Here is a 14,259-nt window from a genome sequence, read left to right on the forward strand (position 1 = left end):
TAATGGTAGATAGTAGCCTCTATGTGAACTGGGAGGAAATCACCTCACTATGCAGTAATGGTAGATAGTAGCTCTATGTGAACTGGGAGGAAATCACCTCACGATGCAGTAATGGTAGATAGTAGCTCTATGTGAACTGGGAGGAAATCACCTCACTATGCAGTAATGGTAGATAGTAGCTCTATGTGAACTGGGAGGAAATCACCTCACTATGCAGTAATGGTAGATAGTAGCTCTATGTGAACTGGGAGGAAATCACCTCATGATGCAGTAATGGTAGTTAGTAGCTCTATGTGAACTGGGAGGAAATCACCTCACTATGCAGTAATGGTAGATAGTAGCTCTATGTGAACTGGGAGGAATCACCTCACGATGCAGTAATGGTAGATAGTAGCTCTATGTGAACTGGGAGGAAATCACCTCACTATGCAGTAATGGTAGATAGTAGCTCTATGTGAACTGGGAGGAAATCACCTCACGATGCAGTAATGGTAGATAGTAGCTCTATGTGAACTGGGAGGAAATCACCTCACTATGCAGTAATGGTAGATAGTAGCTCTATGTGAACTGGGAGGAAATCACCTCACGATGCAGTAATGGTAGATAGTAGCTCTATGTGAACTGGGAGGAAATCACCTCACGATGCAGTAATGGTAGACAGTAGCTCTATGTGAACTGGAGGAAATCACCTCACGATGCAGTAATGGTAGTTAGTAGCTCTATGTGAACTGGGAGGAAATCACCTCACGATGCAGTAATGGTAGATAGTAGCTCTATGTGAACTGGGAGGAAATCACCTCAGTATGCAGTAATGGTAGATAGTAGCTCTATGTGAACTGGGAGGAAATCACCTCACTATGCAGTAATGGTAGATAGTAGCTCTATGTGAACTGGGAGGAAATCACCTCACTATGCAGTAATGGTAGATAGTAGCTCTATGTGAACTGGGAGGAAATCACCTCACGATGCAGTAATGGTAGATAGTAGCTCTATGTGAACTGGGAGGAAATCACCTCACTATGCAGTAATGGTAGATAGTAGCTCTATGTGAACTGGGAGGAAATCACCTCACTATGCAGTAATGGTAGATAGTAGCTCTATGTGAACTGGGAGGAAATCACCTCACGATGCAGTAATGGTAGACAGTAGCTCTATGTGAACTGGGAGGAAATCACCTCATGATGCAGTAATGGTAGTTAGTAGCTCTATGTGAACTGGGAGGAAATCACCTCACTATGCAGTAATGGTAGATAGTAGCTCTATGTGAACTGGGAGGAAATCACCTCACGATGCAGTAATGGTAGATAGTAGCTCTATGTGAACTGGGAGGAAATCACCTCACTATGCAGTAATGGTAGATAGTAGCTCTATGTGAACTGGGAGGAAATCACCTCACGATGCAGTAATGGTAGATAGTAGCTCTATGTGAACTGGGAGGAAATCACCTCACTATGCAGTAATGGTAGATAGTAGCTCTATGTGAACTGGGAGGAAATCACCTCACGATGCAGTAATGGTAGATAGTAGCTCTATGTGAACTGGGAGGAAATCACCTCACGATGCAGTAATGGTAGACAGTAGCTCTATGTGAACTGGGAGGAAAATCACCTCACGATGCAGTAATGGTAGTTAGTAGCTCTATGTGAACTGGGAGGAAATCACCTCACTATGCAGTAATGGTAGATAGTAGCTCTATGTGAACTGGGAGGAAATCACCTCACGATGCAGTAATGGTAGATAGTAGCTCTATGTGAACTGGGAGGAAATCACCTCACTATGCAGTAATGGTAGATAGTAGCTCTATGTGAACTGGGAGGAATCACCTCACGATGCAGTAATGGTAGATAGTAGCTCTATGTGAACTGGGAGGAAATCACCTCACTATGCAGTAATGGTAGATAGTAGCTCTATGTGAACTGGGAGGAAATCACCTCACGATGCAGTAATGGTAGATAGTAGCTCTATGTGAACTGGGAGGAAATCACCTCACGATGCAGTAATGGTAGACAGTAGCTTGACTACCATTATGGTAGTTAGTACTTGGAGGAAATCACCTCACGATGCAGTAATGGTAGTTAGTAGCTCTATGTGAACTGGGAGGAAATCACCTCACTATGCAGTAATGGTAGATAGTAGCTCTATGTGAACTGGGAGGAAATCACCTCACGATGCAGTAATGGTAGATAGTAGCTCTATGTGAACTGGGAGGAAATCACCTCACTATGCAGTAATGGTAGATAGTAGCTCTATGTGAACTGGGAGGAAATCACCTCACGATGCAGTAAATGGTAGATAGTAGCTCTATGTGAACTGGGAGGAAATCACCTCACTATGCAGTAATGGTAGATAGTAGCTCTATGTGAACTGGGAGGAATCACCTCACGATGCAGTAATGGTAGATAGTAGCTCTATGTGAACTGGGAGGAAATCACCTCACGATGCAGTAATGGTAGATAGTAGCTCTATGTGAACTGGGAGGAAATCACCTCACTATGCAGTAATGGTAGATAGTAGCTCTATGTGAACTGGGAGGAAAATCACCTCACGATGCAGTAATGGTAGATAGTAGCTCTATGTGAACTGGGAGGAAATCACCTCACGATGCAGTAATGGTAGATAGTAGCTCTATGTGAACTGGGAGGAAATCACCTCACGATGCAGTAATGGTAGATAGTAGCTCTATGTGAACTGGGAGGAAATCACCTCACTATGCAGTAATGGTAGTTACTAGCTCTATGTGAACTGGGAGGGAAATCACCTCACTATGCAGTATGGTAGTTACTAGCTCTATGTGAACTGGTAGGAAATCACCTCACGATGCAGTAATGGTAGATAGTAGCTCTATGTGAACTGGGAGGAAATCACCTCATATGCAGTAATGGTAGTTAGTAGCTCTATGTGAACTGGGAGGAAATCACCTCACTATGCAAGTAATGGTAGATAGTAGCTCTATGTGAACTGGGAGGAAATCACCCTCACGATGCAGTATTGGTAGATAGTAGCTCTATGTGAACTGGGAGGAAATCACCTCACTATGCAGTAATGGTAGTTAGTAGCTCTATGTGAACTGGGAGGAAATCACCTCACGATGCAGTAATGGTAGATAGTAGCTCTATGTGAACTGGGAGGAAATCACCTCACGATGCATTAATGGTAGATAGTAGCTCTATGTGAACTGGGAGGAAATCACCTCACGATGCAGTAATGGTAGATAGTAGCTCTATGTGAACTGGGAGGAAATCACCTCACTATGCAGTAATGGTAGATAGTAGCTCTATGTGAACTGGGAGGAAATCACCTCACGATGCAGTAATGGTAGATAGTAGCTCTATGTGAACTGGGAGGAAATCACCTCACGATGCAGTAATGGTAGATAGTAGCTCTATGTGAACTGGAGGAAATCACCTCACTATGCAGTAATGGTAGATAGTAGCTCTATGTGAACTGGGAGGAAATCACCTCACGATGCAGTAATGGTAGATAGTAGCTCTATGTGAACTGGGAGGAAATCACCTCACGATGCAGTAATGGTAGATAGTAGCTCTATGTGAACTGGGAGGAAATCATCTCACGATGCAGTAATGGTAGATAGTAGCTCTATGTGAACTGGGAGGAAATCACCTCACTATGCAGTAATGGTAGTTACTAGCTCTATGTGAACTGGGAGGAAATCACCTCACTATGCAGTAATGGTAGTTACTAGCTCTATGTGAACTGGTAGGAAATCACCTCACGATGCAGTAATGGTAGATAGTAGCTCTATGTGAACTGGGAGGAAATCACCTCACTATGCAGTAATGGTAGTTAGTAGCTCTATGTGAACTGGGAGGAAATCACCTCACTATGCAGTAATGGTAGATAGTAGCTCTATGTGAACTGGGAGGAAATCACCTCACGATGCAGTATTGGTAGATAGTAGCTCTATGTGAACTGGGAGGAAATCACCTCAACTATGCAGTAATGGTAGATGTAGCTCTATGTGAACTGTGAGGAAATCACCTCACGATGCAGTAATGGTAGATAGTAGCTCTATGTGAACTGGAGGAAATCACCTCACGATGCAGTAATGGAGATAGTAGCTCTATGTGAACTGGGAGGAAATCACCTCACGATGCAGTAATGGTAGATTAGTAGCTCTATGTGAACTGGGAGGAAATCACCTCACTATGCAGTAATGGTAGATAGTAGCTCTATGTGAACTGGGAGGAAATCACCTCACGATGCAGTATGGTAGATAGTAGCTCTATGTGAACTGGGAGGAATCACCTCACTATGCAGTAATGGTAGATAGTAGCTCTATGTGAACTGGGAGGAAATCACCTCACGATGCAGTAATGGTAGATAGTAGCTCTATGTGAACTGGGAGGAAATCACCTCACGATGCAGTAATGGTAGATAGTAGCTCTATGTGAACTGGGAGGAAATCACCTCACTATGCATTAATGGTAGATAGTAGCTCTATGTGAACTGGGAGGAAATCACCTCACTATGCAGTAATGGTAGATAGTAGCTCTATGTGAACTGGGAGGAACTCACCTCACGATGCAGTAATGGTAGATAGTAGCTCTATGTGAACTGGGAGGAAATCACCTCACGATGCAGTAATGGTAGATAGTAGCTCTATGTGAACTGGGAGGAAATCACCTCACTATGCAGTAATGGTAGATAGTAGCTCTATGTGAACTGGGAGGAAATCACCTCACGATGCAGTAATGGTAGATAGTAGCTCTATGTGAACTGGGAGGAAATCACCTCACGATGCAGTAATGGTAGATAGTAGCTCTATGTGAACTGGGAGGAAATCATCTCACGATGCAGTAATGGTAGATAGTAGCTCTATGTGAACTGGGAGGAAATCACCTCACTATGCAGTAATGGTAGTTACTAGCTCTATGTGAACTGGGAGGAAATCACCCTCACTATGCAGTAATGGTAGTTACTAGCTCTATGTGAACTGGTAGGAAATCACCTCACGATGCAGTAATGGTAGATAGTAGCTCTATGTGAACTGGGAGGAAATCACCTCACTATGCAGTAATTGGTAGTTAGTAGCTCTATGTGAACTGGGAGGAAATCACCTCACTATGCAGTAATGGTAGATAGTAGCTCTATGTGAACTGGGAGGAAATCACCTCACGATGCAGTATTGGTAGATAGTAGCTCTATGTGAACTGGGAGGAAATCACCTCACTATGCAGTAATGGTAGATAGTAGCTCTATGTGAACTGGGAGGAAATCACCTCACGGATGCAGTAATGGTAGATAGTAGCTCTATGTGAACTGGAGGAAATCACCTCACGATGCAGTAATGGTAGATAGTAGCTCTATGTGAACTGGGAGGAAATCACCTCACGATGCAGTAATGGTAGATAGTAGCTCTATGTGAACTGGGAGGAAATCACCTCACTATGCAGTAATGGTAGATAGTAGCTCTATGTGAACTGGGAGGAAATCACCTCACGATGCAGTAATGGTAGATAGTAGCTCTATGTGAACTGGGAGGAAATCACCTCACGATGCAGTAATGGTAGATAGTAGCTCTATGTGAACTGGGAGGAAATCACCTCACTATGCAGTAATGGTAGATAGTAGCTCTATGTGAACTGGGAGGAAATCACCTCACTATGCAGTAATGGTAGATAGTAGCTCTATGTGAACTGGGAGGAAATCACCTCATGATGCAGTAATGGTAGTTAGTAGCTCTATGTGAACTGGGAGGAAATCACCTCACTATGCAGTAATGGTAGATAGTAGCTCTATGTGAACTGGGAGGAAATCACCTCACGATGCAGTAATGGTAGATAGTAGCTCTATGTGAACTGGGAGGAAATCACCTCACTATGCAGTAATGGTAGATAGTAGCTCTATGTGAACTGGGAGGAAATCACCTCACGATGCAGTAATGGTAGATAGTAGCTCTATGTGAACTTTGCTCTATTCTCTACACTGTGTTTATAAATGCAGAATGTACAAGAGCTGTAAAATGTGGAAAGTGGATTAATAGTTTGTAATGGGACCTGGGCTGTGTATTTACATCCAACGGCCACACAGGGGCGGTATTGGGATCTGAAAAGAGACGATTGTGGATGACCAAGTCGTAACACTACAATTAGGCCTAGCTGAATGAAATTATAAATACAGTATGTCTTGATAAATAACACAAATCAATCTATATTGATTGTTCTCATGTATATTTGTTTGTGTTTGTGTCTTAAGTTTTGTCTTATGAATGTTAATAAATACACAGACGACCGTGTTCATTAGTGTGATGATTTTATTGGTTTGTGATGATTAAAGTTAAAACCAAGCAGCTGCAGGGATCATCTCAACAGACAGTAAAGATTCTATTTTGGAATGACTGGACAGCAGAACACCCAGAGGAACAGAATGAGAGTACAGTTCTAGAGAACACCAGCTAGAGTTCTACATTCTAGGAGAATTCCAGCCACCAGCCAGTAGTGTGCAGGATCCAGACAAGACATCATGCCATGGATTTAATACCTCCTGGTGAATAACTTTAACAAGACATGTACCTCTAATGCATCCATAGTATTACTATCTCTCTTTTATCTGGTGGAAATGGGTTTCTGAGTGCTACTCAAACCAAGCATGAGACTGAGACCAGGATTCAATCCCAGCGCTTTGTCAGCTATGTGCCATTTTAAAGGTAATTTCCGATTGAACTGACATATGCAACATTTATCATGAATGCAGTTCTTATTATCATATTATATTAAGTACCCTATTGAATCCCAGCCTGAATATTCAGTAGCCTATAGCAGGGTCAGGAAAAGAACTGAATATTCAGTAGCTGATAGATAGATAGATAGATAGATAGAAAGAAAATTTGGCAGCACGTCCAACCGGCCTCACAACGGCAGACCACATGTAACCACACCAGCTCAGGATCATTAGTGGGGAGAGGGGGCGTGCGGAGAAGTATTTCTGTCTGTAGTAAAGCCCTTTTGTGTGTGGGGAGAGAGAGAGAGAGAGAGAGAGAGAGAGGGGGTACAACAGGGTAGGGTGCTACTGCATTCGGTCATGCTGTTGGACTTGTCAGAGAGGTGGCGGTGGTATTGCTAAGGGTGTTGCTACGGGACTCCAGCCTCAGTTTGATTGGTCGTTTGGGCATCAGCAAACCCTGCTTGTCCATCTCCAATGGGATCTATAGAGAAAAACAGAACAGAACATAACCCTGGTTGTACATTTCCAACAGGATTTATAGAGAATAATAGACCATGTAAATCCAGGTGCTGACCATGTTAAATAGGTGGTGACCATGTTAAAACAGGTGGTGACCATGTTAAAACAGGCCCATGTTAAAACAGGTAGTGACCATGTTAAAACAGATGCTGACCATGTTAAAACAGATGCTGACCATGTTAAAACAGATGCTGACCATGTTAAAACAGGTAGTGACCATGTTAAAACAGGCGGTGACCATGTTAAAACAGATGCTGACCAGGTATAAACAGGTGGTGACCATGTTAAACAGGTGGTGACCATGTTAAAACAGGTGGTGACCATGTTAAAACAGGAGGTGACCATGTTAAACAGGAGGTGTCCATGTTAAAACAGGTCAATTTTAAACCAGGTGGTGACCATGTTAAAACAGGTCCATGTTAAAACAGGCGGTGACCACGTTCAAACAGTTGGTGACCATGTTAAAACAGGTGGTGACCACGTTAAAACAGGTGGTGACCATGTTAAAACAGGTCCATGTTAAAACAGGTCCATGTTAAAGCAGGTGGTGACCATGTTAAAACAGTTGGTGACCATGTTAAAACAGGTGGTGACCATGTTAACACCGGTGGTGACCATGTAAAACAGGCGATGACCATGTTGAAACAGGTGGTGACCATGTAAAACAGGTCCATGTTGGAAAAGGTGGTGACCATGTTAAAACAGGTGGTGATCATGTTAAAACAGGTTAAAACAGGTGGTGACCATGTTAAAACAGGTGGTGATCATGTTAAAACAGGTTAAAACAGGTGGTGACCATGTTAAAAAAGGTGCTGACCATGTTAAAACAGGTCCATGTTAAAACAGGTCCATGTTAAAACAGGTCCATGTTAAAACAGGTGGTGACCATGTTAAAACAGGTCCATTTTAAAACAGGTGGTGACCATGTTAAAACAGGTCCGTGTTAAAACAGGTGGTGACCATGTTAAAACAGGTGGTGACCATGTTAAAACAGGTGGTGACCATGTTAAAACAGGTGGTGACCACGTTAAAACAGGTCCATGTTAAAACAGGTCCATGTTAAAGCAGGCGGTGACCATGTTAAAACAGGTGGTGACCATGTTAAAACAGCTGGGGACCATGTTAAAACAGGTGGTGACCATGTTAAAACAGATGGTGACCATGTTAAAACAGGTGGTGACCACGTTAAAACAGGTCCATGTTAAAACAGGTCCATGTTAAAACAGGAGGTGACCATGTTAAACAGGAGGTGACCATGTTAAAACAGGTCCATTTTAAAACAGGTGGTGACCATGTTAAAACAGGCGGTGACCATGTTAAAACAGTTGGTGACCATGGTAAAACAGGTGGTGACCACGTTAAAACAGGTGGTGACCATGTTAAAACAGGTCCATGTTAAAACAGGTCCATGTTAAAGCAGGTGGTGACCATGTTAAAACAGTTGGTGACCATGTTAAAACAGGTGGTGACCATGTTAACACCGGTGGTGACCATGTAAAACAGGCGATGACCATGTTGAAACAGGTGGTGACCATGTAAAACAGGCCCATGTTGAAAAAGGTGGTGACCATGTTAAAACAGGTTAAAACAGGTGGTGACCATGTTAAAACAGGTGGTGATCATGTTAAAACAGGTTAAAACAGGTGGTGACCATGTTAAAAAAGGTGGTGACCATGTTAAAACAGGTCCATGTTAAAACAGGTCCACATTAAAACAGGTGTTGACCATGTTAAAACAGGTCCATTTTAAAACAGGTGGTGACCATGTAAAAACAGGTGGTGACCATGTTAAAACAGGTGGTGACCATGTTAAAACAGGTCCATTTTAAAACAGGTGGTGACCATGTTAAAACAGATGCTGACCATGTTAAAACAGGTGGTGACCATGTTAAAACAGATGCTGACCATGTTAAAACAGGTGGTGACCATGTTAAAACAGATGCTGACCATGTTAAAACAGGTGGTGACCATGCTAAAACGGGCGGTGACCATGTTAAAACAGAGCCATGCTAAAACAGGTGGTGACCATGTTAAAACGGGCGGTGACCATGTTAAAACAGGTAGTGACCATGTTAAAACAGGCGGTGACCATGTTAAAACAGATGCTGACCAGGTTAAAACAGGTGGTGACCATGTTAAACAGGTGGTGACCATGTTAAAACAGGTGGTGACCATGTTAAAACAGGAGGTGAAAATGTTAAAACAGGTCCATTTTAAAACAGGTCCATTTTAAAACAGGTGGTGACCATGTTAAAACAGGTCCATGTTAAAACAGGCGGTGACCACGTTAAAACAGGTGGTGACCATGTTAAAACAGGTGGTGACCACATTAAAACAGGTGGTGACCATGTTAAAACAGGTCCATGTTAAAACAGGTCCATGTTAAAGCTGGTGGTGACCATGTTAAAACAGGTGGTGACCACGTTAAAACAGGCGGTGACCATGTTAAAACAGGTCCAAGTTAAAACAGGTCCATGTTAAAGCAGGTGGTGACCATGTTAAAACAGTTGGTGACCATGTTAACACCGGTGGTGACCATGTAAAACAGGCGATGACCATGTTGAAACAGGTGGTGACCATGTAAAACAGGTCCATGTTGAAAAAGGTGGTGACCATGTTAAAACAGGTGGTGATCATGTTAAAACAGGTTAAAACAGGTGGTGACCATGTTAAAACAGGTGGTGATCATGTTAAAACAGGTTAAAACAGGTGGTGACCATGTTAAAAAAGGTGGTGACCATGTTTAAACAGGTCCATGTTAAAACAGGTCCATATTAAAACAGGTGTTGACCATGTTAAAACAGGTCCATTTTAAAACAGGTGGTGACCATGTTAAAATAGGTCCATTTTAAAACAGGTGGTGACCATGTTAAAACAGGTCCATGTTAAAACAGGTGGTTGCCATGTTAAAACAGGTGGTGACCATGTTAAAACAGGTGGTGACCATGTTAAAACAGGTGGTGACCATGTTAAAACAGGTGGTGACCACGTTAAAACAGGTCCATGTTAAAACAGGTCCATGTTAAAGCAGGTGGTGACCATGTTAAAACAGGTGGTGACCATGTTAAAACAGCTGGGGACCATGTTAAAACAGGTGGTGACCATGTTAAAACAGGTCCATGTTAAAACAGGTCCATGTTAAAACAGGTCCATGTCAAAACAGGTGCTGACCATGTTAAAACAGGTGCTGACCATGTTCAAGCAGGTGGTGACCACGTTAAAACAGGTGGTGACCACGTTAAAACAGGTGGTGACCATGTTAAAACAGGCCCTTGTTAAAACAGGTCCATGTTAAAACAGGTCCACGTTAAAACAGGTCCACTTAAAACAGGTGCTGACCATGTTAAAACAGGTGGTGACCATGTTAAAACAGGTCCATGTTAAAACAGGTGGTGACCATGTTAAACAGGTGGTGACCATGCTAAAACAGGTGGTGACCATGTTAAAACAGGTGGGGACCATGCTGAAACAGATACTGATGTTTGTTGATGTCATATTCTGTCTGCTCAGGTGAGCCTCTCACCTCGGTCTCGTCGCAGACGGAGAAAGTGAAACTCTGGAGGATCTCGACCATGGCCAGTTTGATCATGATCAGGGCGAAGCGCATCCCGATACAGTTCCTGGGCCCCGCCCCAAATGGCATGTACGTGTACGGATCAATAGACTCCTTGTTCTCCTTACTGAACCTGGACAGGGGGAGGGCAGACACATTACACATTGTATTGTAGTTCATTTGTGGTTGTGTTATTGTTGTACTGTGGTTGTATTAATAATAAAGTTGTGTTGTGGTTGGAATGTGGTTACGTTGCGGTCCAGTACCTCTCTGGCATGAACTCCTCAGGGTCGGACCAGATCTCTGGGTCACGGTGGAGGGTCCACGTGGGAACCAGGACAATGCAGTCTTTGGGGATGACGATGCCGTTGATCTCCACCGTCTTCTTGGCGACCCTCTCCAGTCGCAGCATGACGGGGTACAGTCTCAGAGACTCATTCAACACACAGTCCAAATAGTCCATCTGCATCAGAGCTTCGTACTGGATTGGAGCCTGCACCATCGTTACACACACATCAGTACCTCACCCCATCTGACACCGGAAATACATACACATCAGTACCTCACCACATTTGGCACCCACACTATCTACAGTGCCTTGCGAAAGTATTCGGCCCCCTTTAACTTTGCCACCTTTTGCCACATTTCAGGCTTCAAACATAAAGATATAAAACTGTATTTTTTTGTGAAGAATCAACAACAAGGGAGGACACAATCATGAAGTGGAACAACATTTATTGGATATTTCAACCTTTTTTAACAAATCAAAAACTGAAAAATTGGGCGTGCAAAATTATTCAGCCCCTTTACTTTCAGTGCAGCAAACTCTCTCCAGAAGTTCAGTGAGGATCTCTGAATGATCCAATGTTGACCTAAATGACTAATGATGATAAATACAATCCACCTGTGTGTAATCAAGTCTCTGTATAAATGCACCTGCACTGTGATAGTCTCAGAGGTCCGTTAAAAGCGCAGAGAGCATCATGAAGAACAAGGAACACACCAGGCAGGTCCGAGATACTGTTGTGAAGAAGTTTAAAGCCGGATTTGGATACAAAAAGATTTCCCAAGCTTTAAACATCCCAAGGAGCACTGTGCAAGCGATAATATTGAAATGGAAGGAGTATCAGACCACTGCAAATCTACCAAGACCTGGCCGTCCCTCTAAACTTTCAGCTCATACAAGGAGAAGACTGATCAGAGATGCAACCAAGAGGCCCATGATCACTCTGGATGAACTGCAGAGATCTGCAGAGATCTACAGCTGAGGTGGGAGACTCTGTCCATAGGACAACAATCAGTCGTATATTGCACAAATCTGGCCTTTATGGAAGAGTGGCAAGAAGAAAGCCATTTCTTAAAGATATCCATAAAAAGTGTCGTTTAAAGTTTGCCACAAGCCACCTGGGAGACACACCAAACATGTGGAAGAAGGTGCTCTGGTCAGATGAAACCAAAATTGAACTTTTTGGCAACAATGCAAAACGTTATGTTTGGCGTAAAAGCAACACAGCTCATCACCCTGAACACACCATCCCCACTGTCAAACATGGTGGTGGCAGCATCATGGTTTGGGCCTGCTTTTCTTCAGCAGGGACAGGGAAGATGAATTCAACTAAAGACAGTAAGTAGTTCATTTGATGCACAAAAAATAGTTGAAGTCCCACTGTGGCTGTATTAGAATTGCATTGGGGCAGACTTCTATTGCACTGTACAGCGTTACCTCTGGATCTTGGGTCCATGAAATGTGAAGAGTTTTCACAAATAATTGTGTCATAGCTCTTATTGCAGGACTTTAACTGTAGGAAACCAACTCACAAGTACATAGGTAAGCATGTACATTAACATATGAATGGTCAATAGGCACTATAGGATGAACTGGGAGGAAATCATCTCACTATGCAGTAATGGTAGTTAGTAGCTCTATGTGAACTGGGAGGAAATCACCTCACTATGCAGTAATGGTAGTTAGTAGCTCTATGTGAACTGGGAGGAAATCACCTCACGATGCAGTAATGGTAGATAGTAGCTCTATGTGAACTGGGAGGAAATCACCTCAGTATGCAGTAATGGTAGATAGTAGCTCTATGTGAACTGGGAGGAAATCACCTCACTATGCAGTAATGGTAGATAGTAGCTCTATGTGAACTGGGAGGAAATCACCTCACTATGCAGTAATGGTAGATAGTAGCTCTATGTGAACTGGGAGGAAATCACCTCACGATGCAGTAATGGTAGATAGTAGCTCTATGTGAACTGGGAGGAAATCACCTCACTATGCAGTAATGGTAGATAGTAGCTCTATGTGAACTGGGAGGAAATCACCTCACTATGCAGTAATGGTAGATAGTAGCTCTATGTGAACTGGGAGGAAATCACCTCACGATGCAGTAATGGTAGATAGTAGCTCTATGTGAACTGGGAGGAAATCACCTCACGATGCAGTAATGGTAGATAGTAGCTCTATGTGAACTGGGAGGAAATCACCTCACGATGCAGTAATGGTAGACAGTAGCTTTATGTGAACTGGGAGGAAATCACCTCACGATGCAGTAATGGTAGTTAGTAGCTCTATGTGAACTGGGAGGAAATCACCTCACTATGCAGTAATGGTAGATAGTAGCTCTATGTGAACTGGGAGGAAATCACCTCACGATGCAGTAATGGTAGATAGTAGCTCTATGTGAACTGGGAGGAAATCACCTCACTATGCAGTAATGGTAGATAGTAGCTCTATGTGAACTGGGAGGAAATCACCTCACTATGCAGTAATGGTAGTTACTAGCTCTATGTGAACTGGGAGGAAATCACCTCACTATGCAGTAATGGTAGTTACTAGCTCTATGTGAACTGGTAGGAAATCACCTCACGATGCAGTATTGGTAGATAGTAGCTCTATGTGAACTGGGAGGAAATCACCTCACTATGCAGTAATGGTAGTTAGTAGCTCTATGTGAACTGGGAGAAAATCACCTCACGATGCAGTAATGGTAGATAGTAGCTCTATGTGAACTGGGAGGAAATCACCTCACGATGCAGTAATGCTAGATAGTAGCTCTATGTGAACTGGGAGGAAATCACCTCACGATGCAGTAATGGTAGATAGTAGCTCTATGTGAACTGGGAGGAAATCACCTCACGATGCAGTAATGGTAGATAGTAGCTCTATGTGAACTGGGAGGAAATCACCTCACGATGCAGTAATGGTAGATAGTAGCTCTATGTGAACTGGGAGGAAATCACCTCACGATGCAGTAATGGTAGATAGTAGCTCTATGTGAACTGGAAGGAAATCACCTCACTATGCAGTAATGGTAGATAGTAGCTCTATGTGAACTGGGAGGAAATCACCTCACGATGCAGTAATGGTAGATAGTAGCTCTATGTGAACTGGGAGGAAATCACCTCACGATGCAGTAATGGTAGACAGTAGCTCTATGTGAACTGGGAGGAAATCACCTCACGATGCAGTAATGGTAGATAGTAGCTCTATGTGAACTGGGA

The 14,259-nt window shown here is 43.1% G+C and overlaps 1 protein-coding gene across 1 annotated transcript; it reads right to left on the minus strand.

Annotated features, from left to right (window-relative positions):
- Window positions 1–6,256: 6,256 nt before the first annotated feature.
- Window positions 6,257–11,277, minus strand: LOC116359009 (cytochrome P450 3A27-like). Its single transcript, XM_031811613.1, has 3 exons — window positions 11,022–11,277; window positions 10,726–10,888; window positions 6,257–7,165 (listed from the first exon to the last, which is right to left on the minus strand). The coding sequence occupies exons 1-3, from the start codon at window positions 11,255–11,257 to the stop codon at window positions 7,040–7,042; spliced, it is 525 nt and encodes a 174-aa protein (XP_031667473.1). The 5' UTR covers window positions 11,258–11,277; the 3' UTR covers window positions 6,257–7,039.
- Window positions 11,278–14,259: the final 2,982 nt, after the last annotated feature.

This window comes from Oncorhynchus kisutch, unplaced genomic scaffold (assembly GCF_002021735.2).
Source record: "Oncorhynchus kisutch isolate 150728-3 unplaced genomic scaffold, Okis_V2 Okis01b-Okis20b_hom, whole genome shotgun sequence".
In the NCBI taxonomy this organism is placed as follows: Eukaryota; Metazoa; Chordata; class Actinopteri; order Salmoniformes; family Salmonidae; genus Oncorhynchus; species Oncorhynchus kisutch.